The 26,208-nt window shown below is 49.6% G+C and overlaps 1 protein-coding gene across 1 annotated transcript in view; it reads right to left on the bottom strand.

Moving 5' to 3' along the window:
* The window catches only part of ZNF8 (zinc finger protein 8), a 69,172-nt gene that overhangs the window by 999 nt on the left and 41,965 nt on the right, over window positions 1-26,208 (bottom strand). Inside the window, 3 exon segments of the mRNA XM_033224714.1 lie at window positions 2-1,372; window positions 9,022-9,117; window positions 9,392-9,518. Of these exon segments, the coding sequence (XP_033080605.1) occupies window positions 2-1,372; window positions 9,022-9,117; window positions 9,392-9,518 (1,594 nt within the window).

Below are 26,208 nucleotides of genomic sequence, written 5' to 3'. Positions count from 1 at the left end.
TGCACGGGGTTTTTCTCTTGCATGATTTTTTGGATGTCAAACAAAGCCAGGGCTCTGCTTTCCGGCTGCCCTGCCTTTGCTCCGCCTGCAGAGCTCTTTCTGGAGTTCGAGTGTTCATGCTGAACTAGGCGTGAGTTCCTGCTCGAGGACTGTTCACGCCGCCGGTTCCGCCCGTGAGGCTGCTCCTCTCTGGTGTGAGTTATCTGGTGCCGGATGAGGTGAGAGCTCTGAATGAAACACTTCCCGCACTGATTACATTTGAAGGGCCTGTCGCTCCGGTGAGTCCTCTCATCTGGACTCAAAGGTGGGTCACAGCCCAGGGCTTCTGTCCACTCATGCTTTGTGAGAGCTGGCGTCTGCTCAAAGATCAGCCTCTGGCGGCACTCAAAAGGCTTCTCCCCTGCGTGCTTCCGCTGGTGCTGGGCCAGGGATGAGCTGTGCCTGAAGCCCTTCCCGCAGTGGTTACACTCGTAGGGCCTCTCCTCGGTGTGAGTTCTCAGGTGCAGGAAAAGGCAAGTGGTCCGAGAGAAGGATTTCCCGCACACGCTGCAGGTGTACGGCTTCTCCCCAGTGTGTGTTCTCTTGTGCCGACCCAGGGAGGAGTTCTGGTTGAAGGCCCGGCCACAGTCCTGGCACTCATAGGGCTTCTCCCCAGTGTGAATCCTCCGGTGGACGGTAAGGTGTGTACTATGGCAGAAAGACTTTCCACATTCGGCGCACTTGTAGGGCTTGTCTCCAGTGTGGATACGCTCGTGCTGAACGAGGGAGGAGTTCTGGCTGAAGGCTTTCCCGCACTCCTTGCACATATAAGGTCTTTCTCCCGTATGAATCCTCTTGTGCACCGTGAGGTGTGCGTTATGGTTAAACGACTTCCCACAGTCCGTACATTTGTAGGGTTTGTCCTGCGCCTGGTTTTTTGTGAGCTCCGTGACTGGAATGGCCTGACTGGAAGCTCTGTGACAGTCACTGTTTTCACTGGGCTGTCTTCCTGGGGAGCCTGTCTGCTGATTGACTAAGCTGGAGTTATGTTCTGAGTCTGTAACCTGTGAGTCATAAGTATAGAAACACTCTCCTCTAGAGATCTCCGGGAATGGATTTGGGCTTGAACTCAGGACGCAGTTTTCCCCGAGTCTAACAGTTTTGTAGCCTTGATCTTGAACTGGTGCTTCCTTGAGGCCAAATTCCAACTTCTTCAAGTTACTCTGCTCCTTGAGTGCCAGACCCTGGCTCTGACACTCCCCGTCTTTCCCTAACGTGGTGGGATAAGGAGCACCTGTCGGGAATCCTTCCCTTCCCGTGACACGGGATGGCTCCTCTTCAGGAAGGCCCTCTTCCTTGCGTGATGCTTGGCTTTCAGATGGAGCCTCCCAGCCTGAAAGAAAACCCAAAGATCTCTGAGCTGTTGGGAGAAAACAAAGGAAGGGGGACAGGCCTCCAACACCGTAGGCCTGATACTGAACTGGGGTCCTAACAAGCTGCCCTGGCAAGTCCCCTGATTCTCTTCTTATTTTAACATCAAACACAGCTTTGCTCCTTCAACAAACATTTACTGGGCACCTGCTGTGGGTCATGCACTGGCAATGAAGTGAAGGTATGAGTTCCCTGTTTGCTGCTGTAACTTAACACTTATTATCTCATAGTTCTGGGATGCAGAAGTCCTACAATCAAGGTGTTGGCAGGGCTGGCTTCTCTGCGGGAGGTTCTGGGGAAAATCCTTGCATCTTCCCATTCCTAGAGGCCGTCTGCATTCCTGGCCCTTTCCGTCACCTCTGGAGCCGAGTACAGCATCTTCAGCTCTCTCTCACTCACCTCGGCTTCTGTTGTCACATCTCCTTTTTTGATTCTGACCCTCTTGCTCACCCAGTATCCGAGATAACCAGTTCTCGGGATTAGGACAGGGACTCTGTTATAAGCCAGGCTCCCCTGCTTTCCCCAAGCCCTCTCAAGCCCCCTCATCTGCTCTCGTCCCGACCAAAATACAGGTCATGTGTTCATTCATTCCGGGTCCACCTCACCACACTAGAACGTTCACAGCCAGTGCCTAGAAATGACAAGTAGTAGAAGCTCAAAAATATCTGTCTCAGTGAATGCTGAAGGAACGTTTCGAGGGAATGAATGAACGAGAGCTTGACAACAGGAGAGATGCTGGAGGAGCTGAAGCTGGCCAGGTGCCAGGCTTCCTACTCGGTCACCTCTGGCCCCCAAATTTGACTCTCTGGCCAGGTCCGGTGGCTCATGCCTGTAATTCTAGCACTTTGGGAGGCCAAGGCAGGAGGATCACTTGAGGTCAGGAGTTCAAAACTAGCCTGGCCAACCCTGTCTCTACTAAAAATACAAAAATTATTTGGGTGTGGTGGTGCACACCTGTATTCCCAGCCACTCAGGAACCTAAGGCACGAGAATCGCTTGAACTCGGGAGGCGAAGGTTGCAGTGAGCCAAGACCACACCACTGCACTCCTGCCTGGGCGACCAAGCGAGACTCTGTCTCAAAAAAAAAAAAAAAAAAAAAAAAAAATTGACTCTCTACATAGCACCCAGAGGTTTCTTCTAAAATATAAGTCATTTCACACAAAAATTTACACACTATGTTCACAGCAGCACTGTTAATTAACAGGCAAAAGTGGAAACAACCCAAATGCCCCTCAACAAACGGATAAACAAAACATGGTCTATCCACACCATGGGACATTATTCAGCCACAAAAAAGAACAAAGTACTGACATATGCTACAACATGGATAAGCTGGAAAACATTATGCTGAGTGAAAGAAGCCAGATAAAAAGGTCACAAATTAGAAGATTCCATTCATACGGAATGTCTAGAACAGGCAAATCCGCAGAGACAGAAGGTAGGTGACTGGTTGGCAGGGGATGGGAAAGACAGAGAGTGACTTCTAATGGGTGACTTTTGGGTGACTGCTATGGACTGAATGTCAATAGCAAAATTCCTGTGTTGAAACCCTAATCCCCAATGTGAGGGTATTTGGAGATGAGGCCTTTGGGGGATGATTAGGTCATAAGGGTGGGGCCTTTAAGAATGAGATTAGGCCGGGCGCGGTGGCTCAAGCCTGTAATCCCAGCACTTTGGGAGGCCGAGGCGGGCGGATCACAAGGTTAGGAGATCGAGACCATCCTGGCTAACACGGTGAAACCCCGTCTCTACTAAAAAATACAAAAAACTAGCCGGGCGAGGTGGCGGGCGCCTGTAGTCCCAGCTACTCGGGAGGCTGAGGCAGGAGAATGGCGTGAACCCGGGAGGCGGAGCTTGCAGTGAGTTGAGATCTGGCCAGTGCACTCCAGCTTGGGTGACAAAGCAAGACTCCGTCTCCAAAAAAAAAAAAAAAAAAAAAAAAAGAATGAGATTAGTGACCTTATAAGAAGAAATACCACAGGGCTTGCTTCCTCTCTCTGCCATATGAGGGCAGAGAGAAGGCAGCCTTCTGCAATCGAGGAAGGGGTCCTTACCAGGGCCCGAATCAGCTGGAACTGTGCTCTTAAAATTCCAGCCTACGGAACTGTGAGAAATAAATGTCTGCTGTATAAGACACCCAGGCGGTGGTATTTTGTCATGGTACCCCAAGCTGACTAAGATGGTGATGAAATGTTCTGGAATTAGATAGTATAGATGCACACAATCTGAGAATATACTCAAAACCACTGAATGGTACACTTTAATAGGTGAACTTACGGTATGTGAATTGTATCTCGATAAAGCTATTATGTAAAACCAAACAGACCCACCCTCTTCCCCACTGCAAGCCAGTCCTGGTCACTCCTCCATTCACTCTGCAGTCACTTCTGGGGATGGATATGACCCTGTGCCCTTCTCCACCATGCCCTGGCTGGCCTCACCTCCTGACTCTTGCCCCAAGCCTACTCTGCTCCACATGGCTTCTCACATCCCTCCAATACAACCCCCATAATCCCTCCTGGGGCCTTTTGCACCTGCTGCTCCCTCTGCCAAGAACCCTCATCCCCAGACATCTGCCCACCTTGCTCCCTGTGCCCCAGCTTGAGTCACTTTTTCAGAGCGGCCTCCCTGCCAGTCCTGGGGCATGAGTACCCCACCTCGCCCTCCGCAGGTGCATTTTCCTTTATAGCCTCATCACTGCCTGGCACTGGCATCCATCTCTCAGACTTCCATCTCCCAGATGCTGAGTGAGGGCTCAGCCTTTCCTGTCATTCTTTGCTGCATCCACAGCACAAACAGCAGCACATGGCAGGTCCTCAGGAACATCCACAGAACAGGCTCGTGAGCCAGGAGACTGGCTGAGAGACAACATGGACGGAACACAGAGACTGAACACAACACTGTGACCCTGGCCAAGACTAAAGCTGCCTGCTGGGAGAGTGTGGAAGAGCATCCGGAGGAGGGGGACTTGAGAACACTAGTGGAGTGAACTGGCCTGGCCAGGAACAGCAAAGAGCGCTGAGATTAAGACAGGCTCCAACTCCAGCCTGACTCCCGGCTACCCAGAACGACTCACTGAGCCTGGCACTTGGGAAGCCATGGAGTCTCTGGGAGAGAGGGTGAGCAGTTGATGAAGAGAGGAAATGGGAGAAGAGCTGGGACTGCAGTCAGCCAGGAGGTGACCTGCAGCAGGGGAAGCTGAGCAACCACAAGAGGGAACCAGTAAGGAATGATGCCAGATGAGTGACAGGGGCCAAGGAGGGGCTTGAGATCGCCCAGCCATCCCTGAGCCTACAAACCCCTGTGAGTGCACTGGGAGTGGGAGCTGCCTAGACAGGGATTCTTTACCATTATTTTATTTTATTTTATTTTTATTTTTTTTTTGAGGTGGAGTTTCACTCTTGTTGCCCAGGCTGGAGTGCAATGGCATGATCTTGGCTCACTGCAACCTCCGCCTCCCAGGTTCAAGCAATTCTCCTGCCTCAGCCTCCCTAGTAGCTGGGATTATAGGCATGTGCCACCAGGCCCAGCTAATTTTGTATTTTTAGTAGAGATGGGGTTTCTCCATGTTGGTCAGGCTGGTCTCGAACTCCTGACCTCAGGTGATCCACCCGCCTCGGCCTCCCAAAGTGCTGGGATTACAGGCATGAGTCACTGCGCCCGGACTTAACATTATCTTATTTTTGAGGCAAGGTCTTGCTCTGTTGCCCAGACTGAAGTGCAGTGGCATGATCTCAGCTCACTGCAACCTCCACCTCCTGGGCTCAGCCTCCTCAACAGCTGAGACCACAGGCATGCAATACCACGCCCAGCTAATTTTTTCACATTTTTTGTAGAGATGTGGTTTTGCCAGGTTGCCCAGGCTAGTCTTGAACTCTTGGACTCAAGCGAACCACGTGCCTGGGCCTCCCAAAATTCTGGCATTACAGGCGTAAGCCACCATGCCCGGCCTCTTTTCCTTTATTTTTTTAATGCTCTGTTGCTCAGCCTGGAGTGCAGTGGTGTCATTGTAGCACACTGTGGCCTCGAACTCCTGGGCTTAAGTGATCCTCTCCACTCAGCCTCATAAGTAGCTACGTCTACAGGCAAACACCACCATGCCAGATAATTTTTAAAATTTTTTTGTAGAGACGGGGTCTTCTTCTATTCACTAGGCTTCTTTTCCTTAAAAATAATAAAAAAAAATTTACTCTCTCTTTTAATCATGTGGTATGCTGAATAATGGCCCCTCAAAGATGTCCCCATCCCAATCCCTGGAACAGTATGTGGCAAAAGGAATATTGTAGCTGTGATTAACAATCTTGAAATGGGCCAGACGCGGTGGCTCATGCCTGTAATCCCAGCACTTTGGGCGGCTGAGGCAGGCGGATCACGAGGTCAAGAGATTGAAACCATCCTGGCCAACATGGTGAAATCTTATCTCTACTAAAAATACAAAAAATTAGCTGGGCATGGTGGCACATGCCTGTCGTCTCAGCTGCTTGGGAGTCTGAGGCAGGAGGATCGCTTGAACCCGGGAGGCAGAGGTTGCAGTGAGCTAAGATCACACCACTGCACTCCAGCCTTGTGACAGAGCGAGACTCTGTCTCAAAAAAAAGAATCTTGAAATGGGAGACTATCGTGGGGCCCTAAATCTGACCAAAGAGTCCATATAGGAGGGAAGCAGAAGGGTCTGAGTCAGGGAAGGGGTTGTGACAATGGAAATGGGTCAGACTGAAGCACTCTGAAGATGGAGGAAGGGTCTATGAGCCAAAGAGTCTGGGCAGCCTCCAGTTGCTGAGAAAGACAGAAATGCATTCTCTCTGGGAGCTGCCAGAGGAACTAGCCCTGATGAACCATTTTGAACTTCTGACCTCCACAACTATAAGAAAATAAATCTGTCCTTTGTTTTTTTTTTTTCTTTTTTTGAGACAGAGTTTTGCTCTGTTGCCCAGGCTGGAGCAGTGACAACCAACGAAAGGGGCAGGAGAACAGGGTCTGCAGCAGATTCACCCCACTCCCGGTTGATGGGTCATAGGCTATCATGGGGGCACACGTGTTTTTCTGCAGAATCAGAAAACCCTGGGTGGCATCAGAAGTATTTGGGTGGGAGGCTAGTCTGCAGGCACTGCTGGTTGTACATCCCATGGCCAGATGCTATTTGCTCTAGAATGTGCTCAGGGTACCAATACACCAGCCACAGCAAAGGGATCATGACTTGCCCAAGCCAATTATGACAATCTAGACACCCCCTAGCTTTCCAGCGTCCCTAGCAACTAGGGTCAGTGCAAGCGGAGGTGACCTCATTCTGGCTGAAGAGATCCCAATAGGTGACATCTGGAGTTCTGTCAAAAGGGGACAGATGTGGCTGGCAGCATTCTTCCTACCTCTTCCCCTCCTTCCTGCATGGAGCACAATTGTGATGGCTAGAGCTGCTGTAGCTGCACTGTAATCCCAAGGACAGCCTGGGAAAATCACAGAACAATCAGCCTTGGCACCTCTGAGATGCCAAGTCAGTACCAGCAGACTTGGGGCTCCTGTTTAATGAGAAAAATGCTTCTGTCTTTTTTTTTTTTTTTTTTTGAGCTGCTCCAGCCTGGTTTTAGGATATTTATAGCTAAACACAATTCTTACTGATAAGAGAATAAAGAAGGATGTGGGGAACAAGTTTACACAATCTAGACATGTGACCAGGTACAGTGGCTCACACCTGTAACCCCAGCACTTTCAGTGGCTGAGACAGGAGGACTGCTTGAGCTCAGGAATTTGAGACCAGCCTGGGCAGTGTAGAAAAATCTCATCTCTACTTTAAAACAACAACAACAAAAAAAAACCACACAAACAAACAGACAAAAAGTCAGGCATAGTGGCTTACACCTATAATCCCAGTACTTAGGAGGTTGAGGCAGGATTGCTTGAGCCAAGGAGTTAGTCTGAGCAGCCTGCAGCCTGGACAAGATGGTGAGACCCCATCTCTAAAAAAAAAAAAAATAATAATAATAATTTTTAAAAAAGAAAAAGAAAAAAATCAAGAAAATTAGCTGGGCAGGGTGGTACACACCTGTAGTAGTAACAGCTACTAAGGAGGCTGAGGTAGGTGGATCACTTGAGCCTAGGAGACTGAGATCATGCAACAGCACTCCAGCCTGTGCAAAACAGTGAGACTGTCTCAAAAAAAAAAAAAAAAAAAAGCCAGGTGCAGTGGCTAATGCCTGTAATCCCAGCACTCTGAGAGGACAAGACAGGAGGATTGCTTGAGCCCAGGAGTTTGAGACCAGCCTGGGCAACACAGTGCGACTCTGTGTCTCCACAAAAAAATTTAAAAAGAAAATTAGCCAGGTGCGGGAGTACACACCTGTAGTCCCAGCTACTCAAGAGGCTGAAGCAGGAGGATCATTTGTGCCAGAAAGGCTGAGGCTGCAGTGAGCCATGATCACACCACTGCCACTCCAGCCTATGCAACAGAGACTGTCTTAAAAAAAAAAAAAAAAAAAGCTGGGCACGGTGGCTCATGCCTGTGGTCCCAGCACTTTGGGAGGCCAAAGTAGGTGGATTGCTTGAGCCCAGGAGTTCGAGCCCAGCCTGGGCAACATGGTAAAACCCCATCTCTACTTAAAATACAAAAATTACCAGGACGTGGTGGTGCACACCTGTAATCCCAGCTGCTCGGGAGGGTGAGGTGGGAGGATCATTTGGACTACGGAGGTCAGGGCTGCAGTGAACCATGATCACGCCACTGCACTCCAGCCTAGGTGACAGAGTGAGACCCTGTCTTCAAAACAAAACAAAACACAAAACACGAAGAATCTGGACATGCAAGAATGAAATGGAGAAGATGAAGGGCAGGTTCACACATTAGAAATGATCCCACAGAAAGGACAAGCTGAGAAGGCTGGTGAGAGAGGGAATGACCTGGAACCTAGAAAGGAAGATGAAGCTGAGAGGGAGGAAGGGGTGGGATTCTGAGCACTGGAGCAGAGGTGATGACCTCTGAGCTTAGAAGATGGGGAGCACAGGTGAGAAGGCTATGGAGCACCGTGCAGAAAAGATTTAACAGGGCAGGCCTGAGACCAGCATTCTTAGGAGAAGCCTGTTCACAAGCTTAGCCCTTGGCTGCAACTGAGAATTTGGATCTGGGGATGGTTCCTACCACCCTAACTGATGAGAGTGGTTTACTCTACCCACACTGCACACACTATGTGGTTTATTCTAAACACTGGCTTTCTCCTGGTAGTCTGGAACCTTGGTCTGTGCTAGGCAGAGAGTGTCTATGTGACAGCCTCAGTCAAAACTCCTAGCACTGAGTCTCTGACAAGATTCCCTGGTAGAGTGCATGTCTCATGAGGTGTCACACCTGAGTGCTGGGGAGCCTGGCACACCCTGAGTGACTCCACAGTGAGGGGACTCTGGAGGCTCATGCCTGGTTTCCTCTGACTTACCCCCATGCGCCTTTCCCCTTTGTTGGTCTCACTATACTGAGAGCTGTCAGCGTGACTTGATGCTGAGTCCTGTGTACTCCTAGTGAACGGGGTGGGCTTCAGGACCACCAACCACCACCCTTCCCATGAAGTGCATCTCCAGTGACCTGCCGGGCTGCTCCCATTAGCTGCTCCCACAGAGTGGGTTCTCACCTGGATGGCAGCCCTGGATGGTTCCTCTCTCAGCCACCCATAGCTCGGTCCCTTGCTCCAGCTGGGAGATGACTTCGGGCTTCGGAAGCTCAGGACCTGGAAATGGGTAAAAACACAGGAGGCGAGGGGCTGCTTGGGACAGAACAACAAGCCCGGGCTCCAGACCAGACTCCTGACTGAGAGGACATGTGGGCGCCTCACAACATGGCGAAGTCGGTGAAGCTCTGCACTGCGATGGAAAAGGGCAGACCTCCCTCTTCATGCACTCCCCACAGGGAGTGAGGACCCAAGGTCAGGTCCTCACACCAGAGGCCCCAGGACTTATAACCCGGGGAAAATCAGCTGTCGCACCTCGCGAAGCCGGTCTTACCTATGGAGAGCAGGTGCCCAAAGGTCTCCAGCATCACGTCACGGTAGAGGATCCTCTGGGTAGGGTCCAGCTGCCCCCATTCCTCCTGGGTAAAGTCCACAGCCACATCCCGGAAGGTCACTGGTTCCTGAAACATCACACACATTCTCAATCAGCTGGACTATCTCCATCAGCGCTTTCTGGCAGAGGAAGAATGGAAAAGGAGAAAACAGGCAGGCCCGTGTCGCGAGAGACTGCACGTTATGAATGACGGGAGTCGGGTCTCACTGGGCACCTATTAGGCCACTACACATAGGTGTGGGTTGTACACTGAGGACATGTGAGAGGACTCACCAAATCAACGCCAAGCAGAGCTGACCTACCTCGTCAAGACAGATGAGGGTACCGGCAGAGAGTGGCCTACACCACCAATGTGCAGGTTTTAAGTAAAACAGACACTGTTTTAGGATAGTGTGTTACACAGCAGCTAACTAATACACTCACTAACACTTAGATACAAAGTGAAATTGGCTGGGCGAGGTGGCACATGCGTAATCCCGGCTACTTGGGAAGGTGAGGCAGGAGAATCACTTGAGTCCAGGAGGCAGAGCTTGCAGTGAGCCAAGATTGCACCACTGCACTCTAGCTGAGGCGACAGAGCGAGACTCCACCTTAAAAAAAAAAAAAAAACACCCAAAGTGAGGTTCATCATCCTTCCTGAAAAGAGGACATGAGGCTGGGGTCAGAAATTCACCTGCTTTCAGGGCAAAGCAGGCTCCCATGACAGAAGTGGGCCAGTTTCAGAGCCCACAAGGGCACTCACCTGTGAGTGGTGGGACTGGAGGTGAGAGGGAGCATGGCCCCTGTCTGAAGGAGCAGCCGGGACCCAGAACTGACGGATTATGGGAAAATACAGGCCCCGTTGTCAGAACTGCTCATCTCTGAAGAGAAGCCGAAAATTAGGTCAGATTTTTATGTGAAAAATTATTTTTCTTTTTGAGGTAGAGTCTTGCTCTGTCACGCAGGCTGGAGTGCAGTGGTGCCACACCTCCGCTTACTGCAACCTCTGCCTCCCGGGTTCAAGTGATTCTCCTGCCCCAGCCTCCCTAATAGCTGGGACTACAGGAGCGCATCACCACGCCCAGCTAATTTTTGTGTTTTTAGTAAAGACGAGGTTTTACCATGTTGGCCAGGGTGGTCTCAAACCTCTAGCCTCAAGTGATCCATCTGCCTCGGCCTCCCAAAGTGCTGGGAATACAGGCGTGAGCTGCTGCACGTGGCCTTTATGTGAAGAATTCTGACTTTTATAAGTTGATGCAACATTACCTAAAATGTGTCCCATAAACAAAGCCCTTCTACAGCCATGCTTGAAAGCCAGATATTTCTGGATCAGAGTCTTGGCTCAGTCACTTCGTCCCCAAGAAGCATCTTTGCTTCCCAGTTTCCATGTCAACAAAGCATCACCCCTTGGGGGCTGTATAATGATTAAGTGGTTTACAAACACTTCCTACAGGACATCTGGATAGCCACATGCAAAAGAGTAAAGATAGTCCCTGTATGGCCGGGCGCGGTGGCTCAAGCCTGTAATCCCAGCACTTTGGGAGGCCGAGGCGGGCGGATCACGAGGTCAGGAGATCGAGACCATCCTGGCGAACACGGTGAAACCCCGTCTCTACTAAAAAAAATACAAAAAACTAGCCGGGCGAGGTGGCGGGCGTCTGTAGTCCCAGCTACTCGGGAGGCTGAGGCAGGAGAATGGCGTAAACCCGGGAGGCGGAGCGTGCAGTGAGCTGAGATCCGGCCACTGCACTCCAGCCCGGGCGACAGAGCGAGACTCCGTCTCAAAAAAAAAAAAAAAAAAAAAAAAAAGATAGTCCCTGTCTCAGCGTATTTTCTGTTGCTGTAACCAATTATCACAGACTGGATAATTTATTGTTTTTTTTTTCCCTCGAGATGGAGTCTTACTCTGTCAATCAGGCTGGAGTGCAGTGGCACAATCTTAGCTCACTGCAACCTCTGCCTCCCGGATTCAGTTCATTCTCCTGGCTCAGCCTCCTGAGTAGCTGAGACTACAGGTACACGCCACCAAATCCAGCTAATTTTTGTATTTTTTAGAAGAGACAGGGTTTCTCCGTGTTCGTTGGCCAGGCTGGTCTCCAACTCATGACCTCAAGTGATCCTCCCACCTTCTCCTCCTAAAGACGAGGTAATTTATAAAGAAAGTTTTGTTCTCTCTTTCAATAACTTGGATAAAGAAAGTTGATTTCTGGGCCGAGTGTGGTGGTTCACGCTTGTAATCCCAGCACTTTGGGAGGCCAAGGCGGGCAGATCACAAGGTCAGGAGATCAAGACCATCCTGGCTAATACGATGAAACCCTGTTTCTACTAAAAATACAAAAAATTAGCCAGGCGTGGTGGCGGGCGCCTGTAGTACCAGCTACATGGGAGGCTGAGGCAGGAGAATGGCGTGAACCCGGGAGGCAGAGCGTGCAGTGAGCCAAGATCACACCACTGCACGCCAGGCCAGTCTGGGTGACAGAGTGAGACTCCGACTCAAAAAAAAAAAAAAAAAGTTTATTTCTTACAGTTCTGAAGGCTGGGAAGTCTAATTTCATGGTACTGGCATCTGGTGAGGGCCTTCTTGTTGTGTCATAAGATGGTGGAGGGCATCACATGGCGAGAGGGTAAGACTGTGCCAGATCAGGTCTCTCTCTCCTTCTAAAGCCACTAGTCCCATCAAGGGAGTCCCATCCTGATAACCTTTTCTAATCCTAAATTTCTCCCAAAAGTCACCACCTTCAAATACTATCAACACATGAAATTTGGGGGACACATTCAAACCAACACAGACTTCTACCTTATACTATTATAAAAATTAACTCAAAACAAATCAGGCTGGCTGGGCAGAGCGGCTCATGCCTGTAATCCCAGCACTTTGTGAGGCTGAGTCAGGCAGATCACCTGAGTCCAGGAGATCAAGACCGGCCTGGGCAACATGGTAAAACCCTGCCTCTACAAAAAAAAAAAAAAAAAAAAAAAAAAGAAAGAAAAGAAAGGAAAAAAATTAGCCAGGCTGCCTGTAGTTCCAGCTACTTGAGAGGCTGACATAGGACGAGTGTTTGAGTCTGGGAGGTGGAGGTTGCAGCGAGCCAAGATCATGCCACTGCACTCCAGCCTAAGCAACCAGAGTGACATCCTGTCTCAAACAAACAAACAAAAAAAAAGAGAAATAAAATAAAATAAAATAAAATAAAATAAAAACAAAGCCATAAATGTAAGAGGTTGGGCGCGGGGGCTCATGCCTGTAATCCCAGCACTTTGGGAGGCTGAGGCGGGCGAATTGCTGGAGCTTAGGAGTTCGCGACTAGCCTGGGTAACATGGTGAAACCCCATCTCTACTAAAATATGAAAAAGTAGCTGGGTGTGGCAGCGTGCACCTGTAGTTCCAGGTACTCAGGAGGCTGAGGCAGGAGAATTGCTTGAACCCAGGAGGCAGAGGTTGCAGTGAGCCAAGATCGTGCCATTGCATTCCAGCCTGGGCGACACAGCGAGACTCCGTCTCAAAAATAAATAAATAAATAAAAATAAAATAAAATAAAAAGAGCTAAAACTATAAAACTCTTAGAGGAAAACAGAGATAAATCTTTGTAACCTTGGATTTGGCAAAGGATTTTCAGACATGAAACAAAAAGCATAAGCAACAAAATGTAATCAAAACAAAAACTTTTGTAGTTCAAAGGACATTAGCAAGAAAGTGAAAAGACAACTCACAGAATGGGAGATAATAATTGGGAATCACATTTCTGATAAGAGACTTGTATCTAGAATATGTAATGAACACATACAACTCAGTAATAAAAAGACAACCCAGGCCGGGCATGGTGGCTCAAGCCTGTAATCCCAGCACTTTGGGAGGCCGAGACGGGCGGATCACGAGGTCAGGAAATCGAGACCATCCTGGCTAACACGGTGAAACCCCGTCTCTACTAAAATACAAAAAAAAAACTAGCCAGGCGAGGTGGCGGACGCCTGTAGTCCCAGCTACTTGGGAGGCTGAGGCAGGAGAATGGCGTGAACCCAGGAGGCGGAGCTTGCAGTGAGCTGAGATCCGGCCACTGCACTCCAGCCTGGGCGACAGAGTGAGACTCCGTCTCAAAAAAAAAAAAAAAAAAATAGCCGGGCGAGGTGGCGGGCGCCTGTAGTCCCAGCTACTCAGGAGGCTGAGGCAGGAGAATAGCATGAACCCGGGAGGCGGAGCTTGCAGTGAGCTGAGATCTGGCCAGTGCACTCCAGCTTGGGTGACAGAGCGAGACTCTGTCTCAAAAAAAAAAAAAAAAAAAGACAACCCAGTCAAAACAGGCAAAGAATCTGTATAGTCATTTGAAGAATACATAAAAGAAGATACACAAATGGCAAATAAGTACATGAAAAGATGGTCAACATCATTAGTCATCAGGGAAATGAAAAATCAAAACCACAAACCATCAGTGTTGCTGCTAGGTTAAAAAACGAAACCAAACCAAACCACACACACCAAATACTTCAATTTTTTTATTTTTTGAGACAGGGCCTCACTCTGTTGACTAGGCTGCAGTACAGTGGGTGCAATCTTGGTTCACTGCGACCTCCATCTCCCAGGTTCACGTGATTCTCCCACCTCAGCTTCCCAATTAACTGGGATTACAGGCATGTGCCACCAAACCCAGGTAATTTTTGTACTTTTAGTAGAGATGGGGTTGCACCATATTGGCCAGGTTGGTCTTGAACTCCTAACTTGAAGTGATCCATCCGCTGCGGCCTCTCAAAGTGCTGGGATTACAGGCATGAGCCACTGCACCAGGCCCCAAATACTTCAATTTTAAAAGGACATTTCCTTTTAAGAAAAACGTGAGTAGGGCCGGGCACGGTGGCTTAAGCCTGTAATCCCAGCACTTTGGGAGGCCGAGACGGGCGGATCACGAGGTCAGGAGATCAAGACCATCCTGGCTAACACGGTGAAACCCCGTCTCTACTAAAACACACACACACGCACACAAAAACTAGCTGGGCGAGGTGGCGGGCGCCTGTAGTCCCAGCTACTCGGGAGGCTGAGGCAGGAGAATGGCGTAAACCCGGGAGGTGGAGCTTGCAGTGAGCTGAGATCCGGCCACTGCACTCCAGCCTGGGCGACAGAGCCAGACTCCGACTCAAAAAAAAAAAAAGAAAAGAAAAACGTGAGTAGATTAAAAAACACCAAAGAAATTTTAGTATAGGTAGCAGGTGGCTCTGATAGGAAACATACAGAAAGATGCCTTTGGTTGGGAACTGAGGTCTCTGCTCCTGTCTCTGTGTCTTTACTTTCCTCCACTCAGAATGTCCACCAATTTTGATACGTGCTTCCCGTGCCTCCTGCCCCCACCTCCCATCATCACCCATTCTGCAAGAGTCACTGGTGACAGCCTAGACACCAGGTCCACTGAGTACTGGTCTGTCCAAGCCATGAGAGTTCTCCATAGTATCATACAAGTCCTTCATGCCTCCTCTTGGCCTCCTTCCTGGAATTCTAGCAGAAGCCCACTCCTTGCTGTCTCATGATGTTCTTTCTACCCCACCTCAGATCCCTCTTGTCTTGCACTTCTGGAGGCTGAAGGGGTGGGACTGTGCTCAGATGTTTCTCCTTTACACATCCTTCTGCTGCCCAGGCCACCCCAGCATCAGCCAACACCTGGCCACTGGGCCTTAACCACTCCTCTCTTTTCCCCACTGCCTTAGTTGAGCTGTCAGTATCTCCCTTTCCACCAGCCCCTAATGCATGAGTGGGTTTTTTTCAACCCTATGCCAGTCCTGCTTAAAACATGTGAGTGGCTCCTTCTCATCACTGGATACTGGACGGCTCCTCTCAGCCTGGCTATGGTAGACTGAGATATATAATGGCCTCCAAGGATATCCAGGTCCTAGTTCCTAGAACCTGTGAATATTACTATATATGGTAAAATGAACTGTGCAGATGTGATTCGGATTTTCAAACAGAAAAATTATCCTGGATTATCCAGGTGGGCCCTAATTGCAATCACAAATGTCTTTATGAGAGGTAGACAGAGGCAGCTGTGACTATAGAAGACATAAGGCAATATGATCACTGAAGCAACATGCTACACTGCTGGCTTTGAAGACGGGCAAAGGGCCATGAGGCAAGGAATAGAAGGTCTGTAGCTCTCACAGAGCCTTGGTAGGGAGGGTAACTCTGCTCATGCCTTGATTCCAGCCCAGAAAACCAGTTTCAGACTTCTGACCTCCAGAACCATAAGGACAAACGTTGTTCTGAGCCACAAAATTTCTAGTGAATTGTTACAGCAGACACAGATAACCAGATAAAACACTGAACCTTGAAGCTCTCCATTCTGGTCCTTGTCTCCTGTGATGGACAGTCTCCAAGATGCTCTCCCACCACCTCTGCCAATGACCTCCAGCCCTGGTGTGGTCCCCTCCAACACTGAACAAGGCTGACTTTGTAACCAGTAAGACACTGTAGAAGTGACAGGAGTGTGAATTCTGAATTCAGGTCATGGAAGGTGTTACAGTTTCTACCTTGCCCTCTCCTGGATCGCTTGTTCTGTGGGAAGCCAGATGCCATGTTGAAAGGATCCCCAGCAGTTTCAAAGAGAGGCCTACATGGAGAACAACTGAGGTCTCCTATCAACAGACATGTGAGTGAGCCATCTTGGAGGTAGATCCTCCAGCCTCAATTAAGTCTCAGGTGACAAGAGCTATGCTGACATCTTCACTGTAATTTCATGGGCCTGGACCAGAACCACCAGCTAGGTCATTCTAGTACTCCTAACTGTTGGAAACTGTGAGATCTTTATTGTTGTTCCAGGTCATGAAGTTTTGAGTTACACAGCAACAGGTAACTAATACACTTTCTCTCAAGCCTTTCTTACTGTCATTCCATGTCCCCCATCCATAGCAAGAACAAACTAAAATGTGGTAGCATTTCACGCAAATTTGAAGTAACACACATTTGAAAACCTGCAACCTAAGATTATCAAGTCTCACTCTGTGTACCAAATCTGAAATAATGCAAATCCCCATGAACAAACCAACGACAAAAAAAAAAAAAAAGTACATAATTTCAAAGTTGCAGAGCTTGAGGAAGTATAATTATGGTTGTTTCCTGCCACGCTAGGCAGCACTTTATGGAGAACACAGGCAGCAGCCACTTTGTCTAGAAAGTGGAGCTCTCCTGGCCAGCTGGCCCTGCAAGCACTGGCCGCCCTGCACTGCAGCTCTCCCACAGTCTCGCAGGGGACGACCCTGGTAGTCACTCTCGTCACACTCAGTGCGTGGTGACCCATCGTTGCCCCCAAGAGGTTGTGCCCAAGCCCCAGGGCAGGGGCTCCGCGGTGCTGGGGTCCCGGTGGGTGTCGGCTGACTCCACGCGTTAAAGCATCTCTATTCGATGATTCGTGCCACCTGGGCACCTGGCCAACGCTACAGTTACTGTTATCCGTCAACACGAGGACAGACCTTCCTGGAACGGGTAAGGGTGTCGAGGGGCGGAGCCGAACGCGGGAGCTGGGCCTGCCGGATTCTCTCGGGAATGACTGACCCCAGCCCTGGGGAGGACACGGCCGCGTGGAGCATGCGCATTCGGGGGCCAGGCGCCTGGTTGGAAGCCCGGTCCCCCCTCTAACCCGCCAGGCCGGTCACCACGCCCCGACCCGCGCCTCAGTTTCCCCACGTGTCAAGGGCTTAACAGCGGTGCCGCCCTCATCGCGCCGCGAGGTGAAAGGGTCTGTCTCCGCGGCAGACGCTTGCCCGGAGCCCGCGGCCGTCGTTATTGTTGTTATTGTTACCTGAAGCCGGGTCGCCGGCGGCCCCACAGACTTCACCTCCGCTGCCCCTTCGTCCCCGGGGTCCATGCTGGATCGCCCAGTGAAGGACAGCGCCTGAGGTGATCCCCAGACCAGAGAGGCACTCCAGCCAAAGGGGACCACCCGACTCGCCGAACGCCGGACAATGGCGGCCGCACCGGCGACGCGGCGACTACAACTCCCAGTAGGTCGTGCGGCGAGCCACAGCTCTCGGCCAATGGGAGTCTCCGCCGGCCTGGCCTTCGACCAATGGAAGCATTATGGCCGATGGCCAATGGGAGCCTCCACCCGCTGGCCTCTGGCCAATGGGAGCGCTCAGTTGGGGCTGGTGGGGGCGGTGTTGCTTCGGGCTGCGATGACCTCTAGAGTGGCGGCAACCAGAGGCCTCAGTCGTGGGTAGGGAGCGCGGGCGCACCCCGAGACATGGCGGATTGTGGGGCTGGGGATCGTTCGCTGTGGGCCGTGCACGTCTCCGCGGGCCGGGCCTGCTCTTCCCGGGAGCTTGCGCGGGAGGAGGCCCGGGGTTCCGCTTCACCCTCTGCACCGCGGTGCCTAAAACGCACACGCATCAGGCATCAGTCACAGGACGACTTAGGGGTTTGTTCATAAAAAAGATTTTGGGGGTAGCGGCTGGAACGACGGGGAGTCTCGGAGCGCTGGTCCTGTTACAGGAAAGGGGTCCGATTCAGACCCCAAGGGAGAGGGTTCTTGGATCTCGCGCAAGAAAGAATTCAGGGCGAGTCCGCAGTGCAAAGTAAAATCAAATGTGTTAAAAAAGTAAAGTTGTGAAAGAAGAGCTACTCCATGGACAGTAGGACGTTCCTGAAAGTAAGAGGAGGAACGCATGCACCCTAGGCACAATGCTTGCATATATATAGGCTAAAAATAGATTCTGGGGCGATGTGCTCTGCTACAAGGGTTTGTGAAAAAGAATTAATTTCTTAATTACTGTATTTTTCAAGAATCTATATTATTATTATTATTTTTTTTTTTTTTTGAGACGGAGTCTCGCTCTGTCGCCCAGGCTGGAGTGCAGTGGCCGGATCTCAGCTCACTGCAAGCTCCGCCTCCCGGGTTTACGCCATTCTCCTGCCTCAGCCTCCCGAGTAGCTGGGACTACAGGCGCCCGCCACCTCGCCCGGCTAGTTTTTTGTATTTTTTTAGTAGAGACGGGGTTTCACCGTGTTAGCCAGGATGGTCTCGATCTCCTGACCTCGTGATCCGCCCGTCTCGGCCTCCCAAAGTGCTGGGATTACAGGCTTGAGCCACCGCGCCCGGCCTCTATATTATTTTTAAAGCAAAATTAGGAATGCCTTTATTCTCTAGATACCGGGATATTTGGACACTCCCAAGTCTGGGTCTGTTTTGGTAAACATTATTAATTTGTTCCCTTAACCGTAAACATCTAGAGGTTAGGAATACCTACTTTTCTGGGAATGCAGCCCAGCCTCATTTTCCTAGTCCTCGCTCAAAATGCAGTTGCTCTGGGTCGAACGCCTCTGACAGTCCTATTGCTTCTCCTTGTGGGTGTTCACTTTGTGATGTGTCTTTTCTGTGGGTTTGTTGTAGTCCATTAAAATGTTTATTAAAAGTCGGGTGCCGTGGTTAACCCCTGTAATCCCAGCACTTTGGGAGGCTGAGGCGGGCGGAGGCTCGACGTCAGGAGTTCGAGACCAGCCTGGCTCGATACGGTGAAACCCCGTCTCTACTAAAAATACAAAAATTAGCTGGGCGTGGTGGTGGACACCTGTAGTCCCAGTTTCTCAGGGGGCTGAGGCAGGAGAATCGCTTGAACCTGGGAGACAGAGGTTGCCGTTAGCTGAGGTCAGGCCACTGCACTCCAGCCTGGGAAACAGCAAGACTCTGTCTCAAAAAAAAAAAAAAAAAATTATTAAAAAAGAAAAATGAGAAAGCAGATTTCCATTCAAAAATGTTGCATTCAAACCGCAACAATTTTTAATTTTGTTTAATTTTTACTAAGAGGCAGACACATAGCAGGGAAGAGTGTAGTTACTTGTTATTTGCTCACCCCCATGGGGCTGATGGTGTAGTCTGAGGGACTGAAGATCAACCATGACATGGCCCTTCACACAGTGTTGAAGGAGTGAAGAAGTCACCAGTGGGGACAGAGCAGCTGACTCCTGAGGGGCTTGAACTGGCCACACTCTCTCACATCCTTCTGGCCCTGTACCCTCTCTGCTCTTTGCTGGACCTCGCTCCTGAGAAGGCGCAGGTGTTAGGCAAGTTACACAAAATTATGAGAGGACATGGTTTTGGACTGAGCTCCTGCTCTAGGCCTCATGAGACCAGACCAAACCAAGACAGAGTCACTTAGGCTAAATGCCACATAATCAGATTGATACTTTAAGCAGGTAGATCCCTAAACAAACCAGATTTCCAGTCTACCTGAGTCAGCATAATAAGGAAGTCCCCTCTGCTTTAATCCCTACGAGAAAAGTAACCTAGTTAGTTAACTAATTAGCCTTTTCTCTATTGTTCTGTTTCCTTGTTCCCACCTTACAAAAACCACTGACGGCCCGGTGGGAGCCGTCATTCTGTTTTGCAGAGTGGAGGCTGCCCAGATTCCTGAATCACAAATAAAAGCCAATTTGATCTTTAACCAAATTTGTTAAAATTTTTTCTTTTGGCTGGGTGCAGTGGATCATGCCTGTAATCCCAGCACTTTGGAAGGCTGAGGTGGGTGGATCACCTGAGGTCAGGAGTTTGAGACTAGCCTGACCAACACGGTGAAACCTTATCTCTACTACAAATACAAAAATTAGCCAGGTGTGGTGGCAGGTGCCTGTAAACCCAGCTACTCGGGAGGCTGAGACAGGAGAATCGCTTGAACCCAGGAGGTGGAGGTTGTAGTGAGCTAAGATTGCGCCACTGCACTCCAGCCTGGGCGACAGAGTGAGACTCCATCTCAAAAAATAAAAATAAAAATAAAATTCTGTCTTTTGACAGATGTCTTCACTCACCTGAGCAAGCGGCAGCTGCTGTGGGAACTCAATCAGGCAGCCTTTCCAGGAGACCAAATCTGTCTTCTATTGGGAGAACCCGAAAGCTCCCAGCAGCACCCCCTTCTCTGCAGGCAAAGAAGATCCTAGGAGGATGTATTGCCTTCCCCTGAACAGTGGCCACCAGTGTTGGAGAGGTAGGGGCAGGTGTGCAAGGATCTATTATCTTCTCTTTAGGGGAAGCCTGTGTGTTCTTTTTTTGTTGTTTGTTTATTTGTTTTTTGAGACAGGGTCTCACTCTGTTGTCCAGGCTGGAATGCAGTGGTGCAATCTTCATCCACTGTAACCTCTGCTTCCCAGGCTCAACTTATCCTCTAGCCTCAGCCTCCTGAGTAGCTGGGAGCACAGGTGAGAGCCACCACACCGGGCTTTTTTTTTTCTTTTTTTCTTTTTCTTTTTTTTTTTTTTTGAGATGGAGTCTCGCTTTGTCGCCCAGGCTGGAGTGCAGTGGCCAGATCTCAGCTCACTGCAAGCTCTGCCTCCCAGGTTCACGCCATTCTCCTGCCTCAGCCTCCGAGTAGCTGGGACTACAGGTGCCCGCCACCACGCCCGGCTAATTTTTTGTATTTTTAGTAGAGATGGGGTTTCACCGTGTTAGCCAGGATGGTCTCGATCTCCTGACCTCGTGATCCGCCCGCCTCAGTCTCCCAAAGTGCTGGGATTACAGGCGTGAGCCACCGCACCCGGCCGGGCTAATTTTTATAGAGACTGGATTTTGCCATTTTGCCCAGGCGGGTCTCGAACTTCAGAGCTCAAAGCAATCTTGTCTGCCTCAGCCTCTGAAAGTGCTGGGATTACAGGAATGAGCCACTGTGCCCAAACCTGTGTGTTCATTTTGGAGCCAGTCACTGGGCTCAGCTTTCCTCCTAGTTCTAATCGTGTGGAATCTGTTATTTTGATGTCCTATTATTTCCTCTTTCCTCCTTTTTTTTTTTTTTTTTTTTTTGAGACAGGGTCTCATCTGTTGCCCAGTCCAGAGAGCATCATGGCTCACTACAGCTTCAACCTCCTGGGCTCAAAGGATTCTCCCACCTCAGCGTCATGCCACCATGCCCAGCTCATTTTTGTATTTTTTTTTTTTTTTTTTTTGTAGAGATAGGGTTTTGCAATGCTGCCTAGGATGGTCCTGAGCTCCTGATCTTAAGCAGTCCACCCATCTTGACCTCCCAAAGTGCTGGGATTACAAAAACGCACCCAGTCTTTTTTTTTTTTTTTTTTTTTCCTAGTTCTTGTTTATCTCCTTGATTATAAGGTAGGAGTTTGTCTATTGCAGTAGTTCTTAAAGTGTGGGTCAGGGAGCCCTGGATGTTCCTGAGATCCTTTCAAGGTATCAGTGGGCTCAAAACTAAGTTCATAATAATAATGAGATGTTGGCGTTTTCTTTTGTTGCCAGAGGGCTCAGGAGGGTCACTGGATGCCAGTGCCAGTTGGTGTCCAGGTTCTTGAAGCCATCGCAGGAAAGAATTCAGGGATAAGTCAGAATAAGCAGAAAAGCAAGAAGCTTTCATTGCAAAGTGAAAGGAAACACAGGAGACAAGTGTGGGGGAGTGGTTCCTGGCTCCTGAGTCACACCCAGCATTGTTTGCATTTCTCATTTTATGGGTGTTTAATTATGGGTGGAATAGTCACTGGTATCTGGAAAAGGAGGGGATTTCAGGCACCGTCCTCCCCCCACCCCCACCCCCACCCCAGTTACCGCCCCCTTTCTCCCTTATTTGGGTTTGCCTGGAAGAGTCATGGACATGTCACGCTGACCAGGGTTTTGGCTGTCTTCTCTCTCCTTTGTTTTGGGTTTTGTTATTCTGTGATTTCTTTGCCTACTGCTTGTTTTAGTTGTTGTTTGGGTTTTTCCATTCTCCTGGACTACCCAGTGCTATTCTTCTCTCCTTTCACTCTCTTTGTTTTTTTTTTTTTTTTTTTGAGACAGAGTCTTGCTCTGTCACCCAGGCTGGAGTGCTGTGGCCAGATCTCAGCTCACTGCAAGCTCCGCCTCCCGGGTTTACGCCATTCTCCTGCCTCAGCCTCCCGGGTAGCTGGGACTACAGGCGCCGCCACCTCGCCCGGCTAGTTTTTTGTAGTTTTTTTTTAGTAGAGACGGGGTTTCACCGTGTTAGCCAGGATGGTCTCGATCTCCTGACCTCGTGATCCGCCCGTCTCGGCCTCCCAAAGTGCTGGGATTACAGGCTTGAGCCACCGCGCCCGGCAGCTTTCACTCTCATTTTATGGGAATATACAATACAGTTGTCCAGAGGCTGCTGGATGAGTCATATTGTAACAGATGCAATGGGGACATGCAGCTATGGGAACTCAACTGCCTTCAGTGAAGCCAGACATTAAGGAGATTTGAAAAAATATCATACAATGCCACTCTTCTCCCTATTTCTGTTTTGGAAAATGCTGTTTTTCATAAAGTCGGTGATTTTTATTTTTATTTTTATTTTATTTTATTTTATTTTATTATTCTTTTTGAGACGGAGTCTCGCTGTGTCGCCCAGGCTGGAGTGCAGTGGCGCGATCTCAGCTCACTGCAAGCTCCGCCTCCCGGGTTCCCGCCATTCTCCCGCCTCAGCCTCCGAGTAGCTGGGACTACAGGCGCCCGCCACCGCACCTGGCTAGTTTTTTGTATTTTTAGTAGAGACGGGGTTTCACCGTGTTAGCCAGGAGGGTCTCGATCTCCTGACCTCGTGATCCACCCACCTCGGCCTCCCAAAGTGCTGGGATTACAGGCTTGAGCCACCGCGCCCGGCCAAGTAGGTGATTTTTAAAAATAGGTTGTATGAGTCATGTGGGCTCTGGTAACAACGTACCACAAATGGGGTGGCTTAAACAACATAAAGTCATTGTTACAGTTGTGGAAGCCAGGAGTCTGAGATCAACGTGTTGGCACAGTTGGTTCCTTCTGAGGGCTACAAGAAAGTGTATGTTCCATCCCTTTCCTTAGATTTTGGTGGTTTGCTGCCCATCTCTGGCATTCCTTGGCTTGTAGATCTCTGACTTTGTCTTCAAAGGGCATTTTCCCTGTGTGTGTGACAAGCTGTCTGTCTCCAAATTTCTGTTTTTATAAGGACAACAGTCATAATGGACCAGGGCTCACTCTAATGATCTTATTTTAGCTCTTTAAAGATGCTGTCTGCAAGGCCGGGCGCGGTGGCTCAAGCCTGTAATCCCAGCACTTTGGGAGGCCGAGACGGAGGGATCACGAGGTCAGGAGATCGAGACCATCCTGGCTAACACGGAGAAACCCCGTCTCTACTAAAAAAAAATACAAAAAAACTAGCCAGGCGAGGTGGCGGGCACCTGTAGTCCCAGCTACTCGGGAGGCTGAGGCAGGAGAATGGCGTAAACCTGCGAGGTGGAACTTGCAGTGAGCTGAGATTCGGCCACTGCACTCCAGCCTGAGTGACAGAGCGAGACTCCGTCTCAAAAAAAAAAAAAAAATCATCTTAATAAAACATATTAATTTTTTTCTATTTTAATTCCTAATACACCAAGTACTGATAGGACTTACATAAACAAAAACAGTTTAGGAGCCGGGCACGGTGGCTCACGCTTGTAATCCCAGCACTTTGGGAGGCTGAGGTGGGCAGATCACGAGATCAAGAGTTCGAGACCATCCTGGCTAACATGGGGAAACCCCGTCTCTACTAAAAATACAAACATTAGCCAGGCGTGGTGGCGGGTGCCTTTAATCCCAGCTACTCGGGAGGCTGAGGCAGGAGAATCACTTGAACCTGGGAGGCAGAGGTTGCAGTGAGCCGAGATTGTGCCACTGCTCTCCAGCCTGGACAATAGAGCAAGACTCTGCCTCGGAGGAAAACAAAACAAAACAAAAACTGTTTAGAGTCTTCAGTGACTTTAAGAGTGTGAAGGGGTCTTGAGACAAAAAGCTTGAGACACACTTGTCTATAGAATAGGCTTTTTTTTTTTTTTTTTTGAGACAGAGTCTCACTCTGTCACCCAGGCTGGAGTGCAGTGGCACAATCTCAGCCCACTGCAATCTCTGCCTCCTGGGTTCAAGCGATTCTCCTGCCTCATCCTCCCAAATAGCTGGGATTACAGACACCCGCCACCACGCCCAGCTAATTTTTTGTATTTTTAGTAGAGGCAGGGTTTCAGCCTGTTGGCCAGGCTGGTCTCTATCTCCTGACCTGGTGATCCACCCACCTTGGACTCCCAAAGTTCTGGGATTACAGGCGTGAGCCACCATTCCTGGCTTAGGCTTTAGGCAAGCTTTGGTATTTTGTATTCATGTTGATCATCTGATATAAAGTACTTATTTTTACTTAAACAGATTTAGTTTTTTTATTTCGTCTTTGACCAAACAGCTGTTTCATATATATTCTAAAATATTCACAATTATTAATTTGTAATTTTGTTGTGCTATTAAAGTATATGATAATATGATTTTCTACTTTCTTGATTTCTTTCTTCTTTATTGAGATGGAGTTTTCACTCTTGTTGCCCAGGCTAGAGTACAATGGCGTGATCTCGGCTCACCACAACCTACACCTCCCGGGTTCAAGCGATTCTCCTGCCTCAGCCTCCCAAGTAGCTGCGATTACAGGCATGCGCCACCCCGCCCAGCTAATTTTGTATTTTTAGTAGAGATGGGGTTTCTCCATGGTGGTCAGCCTGGTCTCAAACTCCTGACCTCAGGTGATCTGCCAGCCTCGGCCTCCCAAAGTGCTGGGATTACAGGCAGGAGCCACTGTGCCCGGCCCAGGGCAGAAAGAGCACAGCCAGATGTATTCACTCCATACATAGTAGTTGCTGTCCTCCATGCCTTGCACACATACTTCTCTTCCTGTGTGATTCCCACTGGGCACAGTCTCAGAGAAGAACATAACCACCAAATCCCTGCTCCCATCACCTGTAGAGCCCCCACATTGGAAAGGACACGGAAGGACACGGGAGCATTGCACACATGTTCTGCACCTGACTCTCGTACTGGGCCATTTCAAGACTTGCTGAAGAAAAGCTTCTTTAAGACTGGAGGCTGGGTCAGGGAGAATTGCTGAATGCTTTGACCAATTTGCTGGATCTGTTGTGGGGTTCCTCCTAGGAAAAAGAACACTGGCCGTTTGGAAAGCTACATGGAGGCATTGGTCGCAACAGAGGGACCCACCATCTGAGCAGGAAGCAGAGCCTACCTCTTCTGCTCAGGTGACAACAGACAAGGCATTTTTCATCTAAACCTCAGGTTGTCCTTTGAATCATGAGGGCTATGTTATTGCAAAAGGTTTTAAGAAAAGGTAACAGGTGATTGCCAGGGCGACCATGGGGAAGTACATTCAGTACTTGGCCGTAATGCAGATTCACATGCCTGTCGTGCACCTTCAGAACGGTTTCCACTTGGCCGTAATGCAGATTCACATGCCTGTCGTGCACCCTCAGAACGGTTTCCACCCAGTCCCTTCTCAGGTCTGCACTCCCTGGGACACACTGACTTCTTCTTCTTCTTTTTTTTTTTTGAGACGGAGTCTTGCTCTGTCACCCAGGCTGGAGTGCAGTGGCGCGATCTCGGCTCACTGCAAGCTCCGCCTCCCAGGTTCACGCCATTCTCCTGCCTCAGCCTCTGAAGTAGCTGGGACTACAGGTGCCCGCCACCATGCCCGGCTAATTTTTTGTATTTTTAGTAGAGACGGGGTTTCCCCGTGTTAGCCAGGATGGTCTTGATTTCCTGACCTCACAATCTGCCCACTTCAGCCTCCCAAAGTGCTGGGATTACAGGCGTGAGCCACCGTGCACAGCCCCTTTTTTTTTTTTTCTTTTGAGAAGGAGACTAACTCTGTAGCCCAGGCTGGAGTGCAGTGGCGTGATCTCAGCTCACTGCAACCTCCACCTCCCAGGTCCTGGTTCAAGCAATTCTCCTGCCTCAACCTCCTGAGTAGCTGGGATTACAGGCACACGCCACCATGCCCAGCTAATTTTTGTATTTTTAGTAGAGACGGGGTTTCACCATGTT

Source organism: Trachypithecus francoisi, unplaced genomic scaffold, assembly GCF_009764315.1.
Source record: "Trachypithecus francoisi isolate TF-2019V2 unplaced genomic scaffold, Tfra_2.0 Lachesis_group12, whole genome shotgun sequence".
NCBI classification, from domain to species: Eukaryota; Metazoa; Chordata; class Mammalia; order Primates; family Cercopithecidae; genus Trachypithecus; species Trachypithecus francoisi.
The sequence above is the reverse complement of the archived record's forward strand: the minus strand, read 5'-3'. Positions and strand labels throughout refer to the sequence as shown.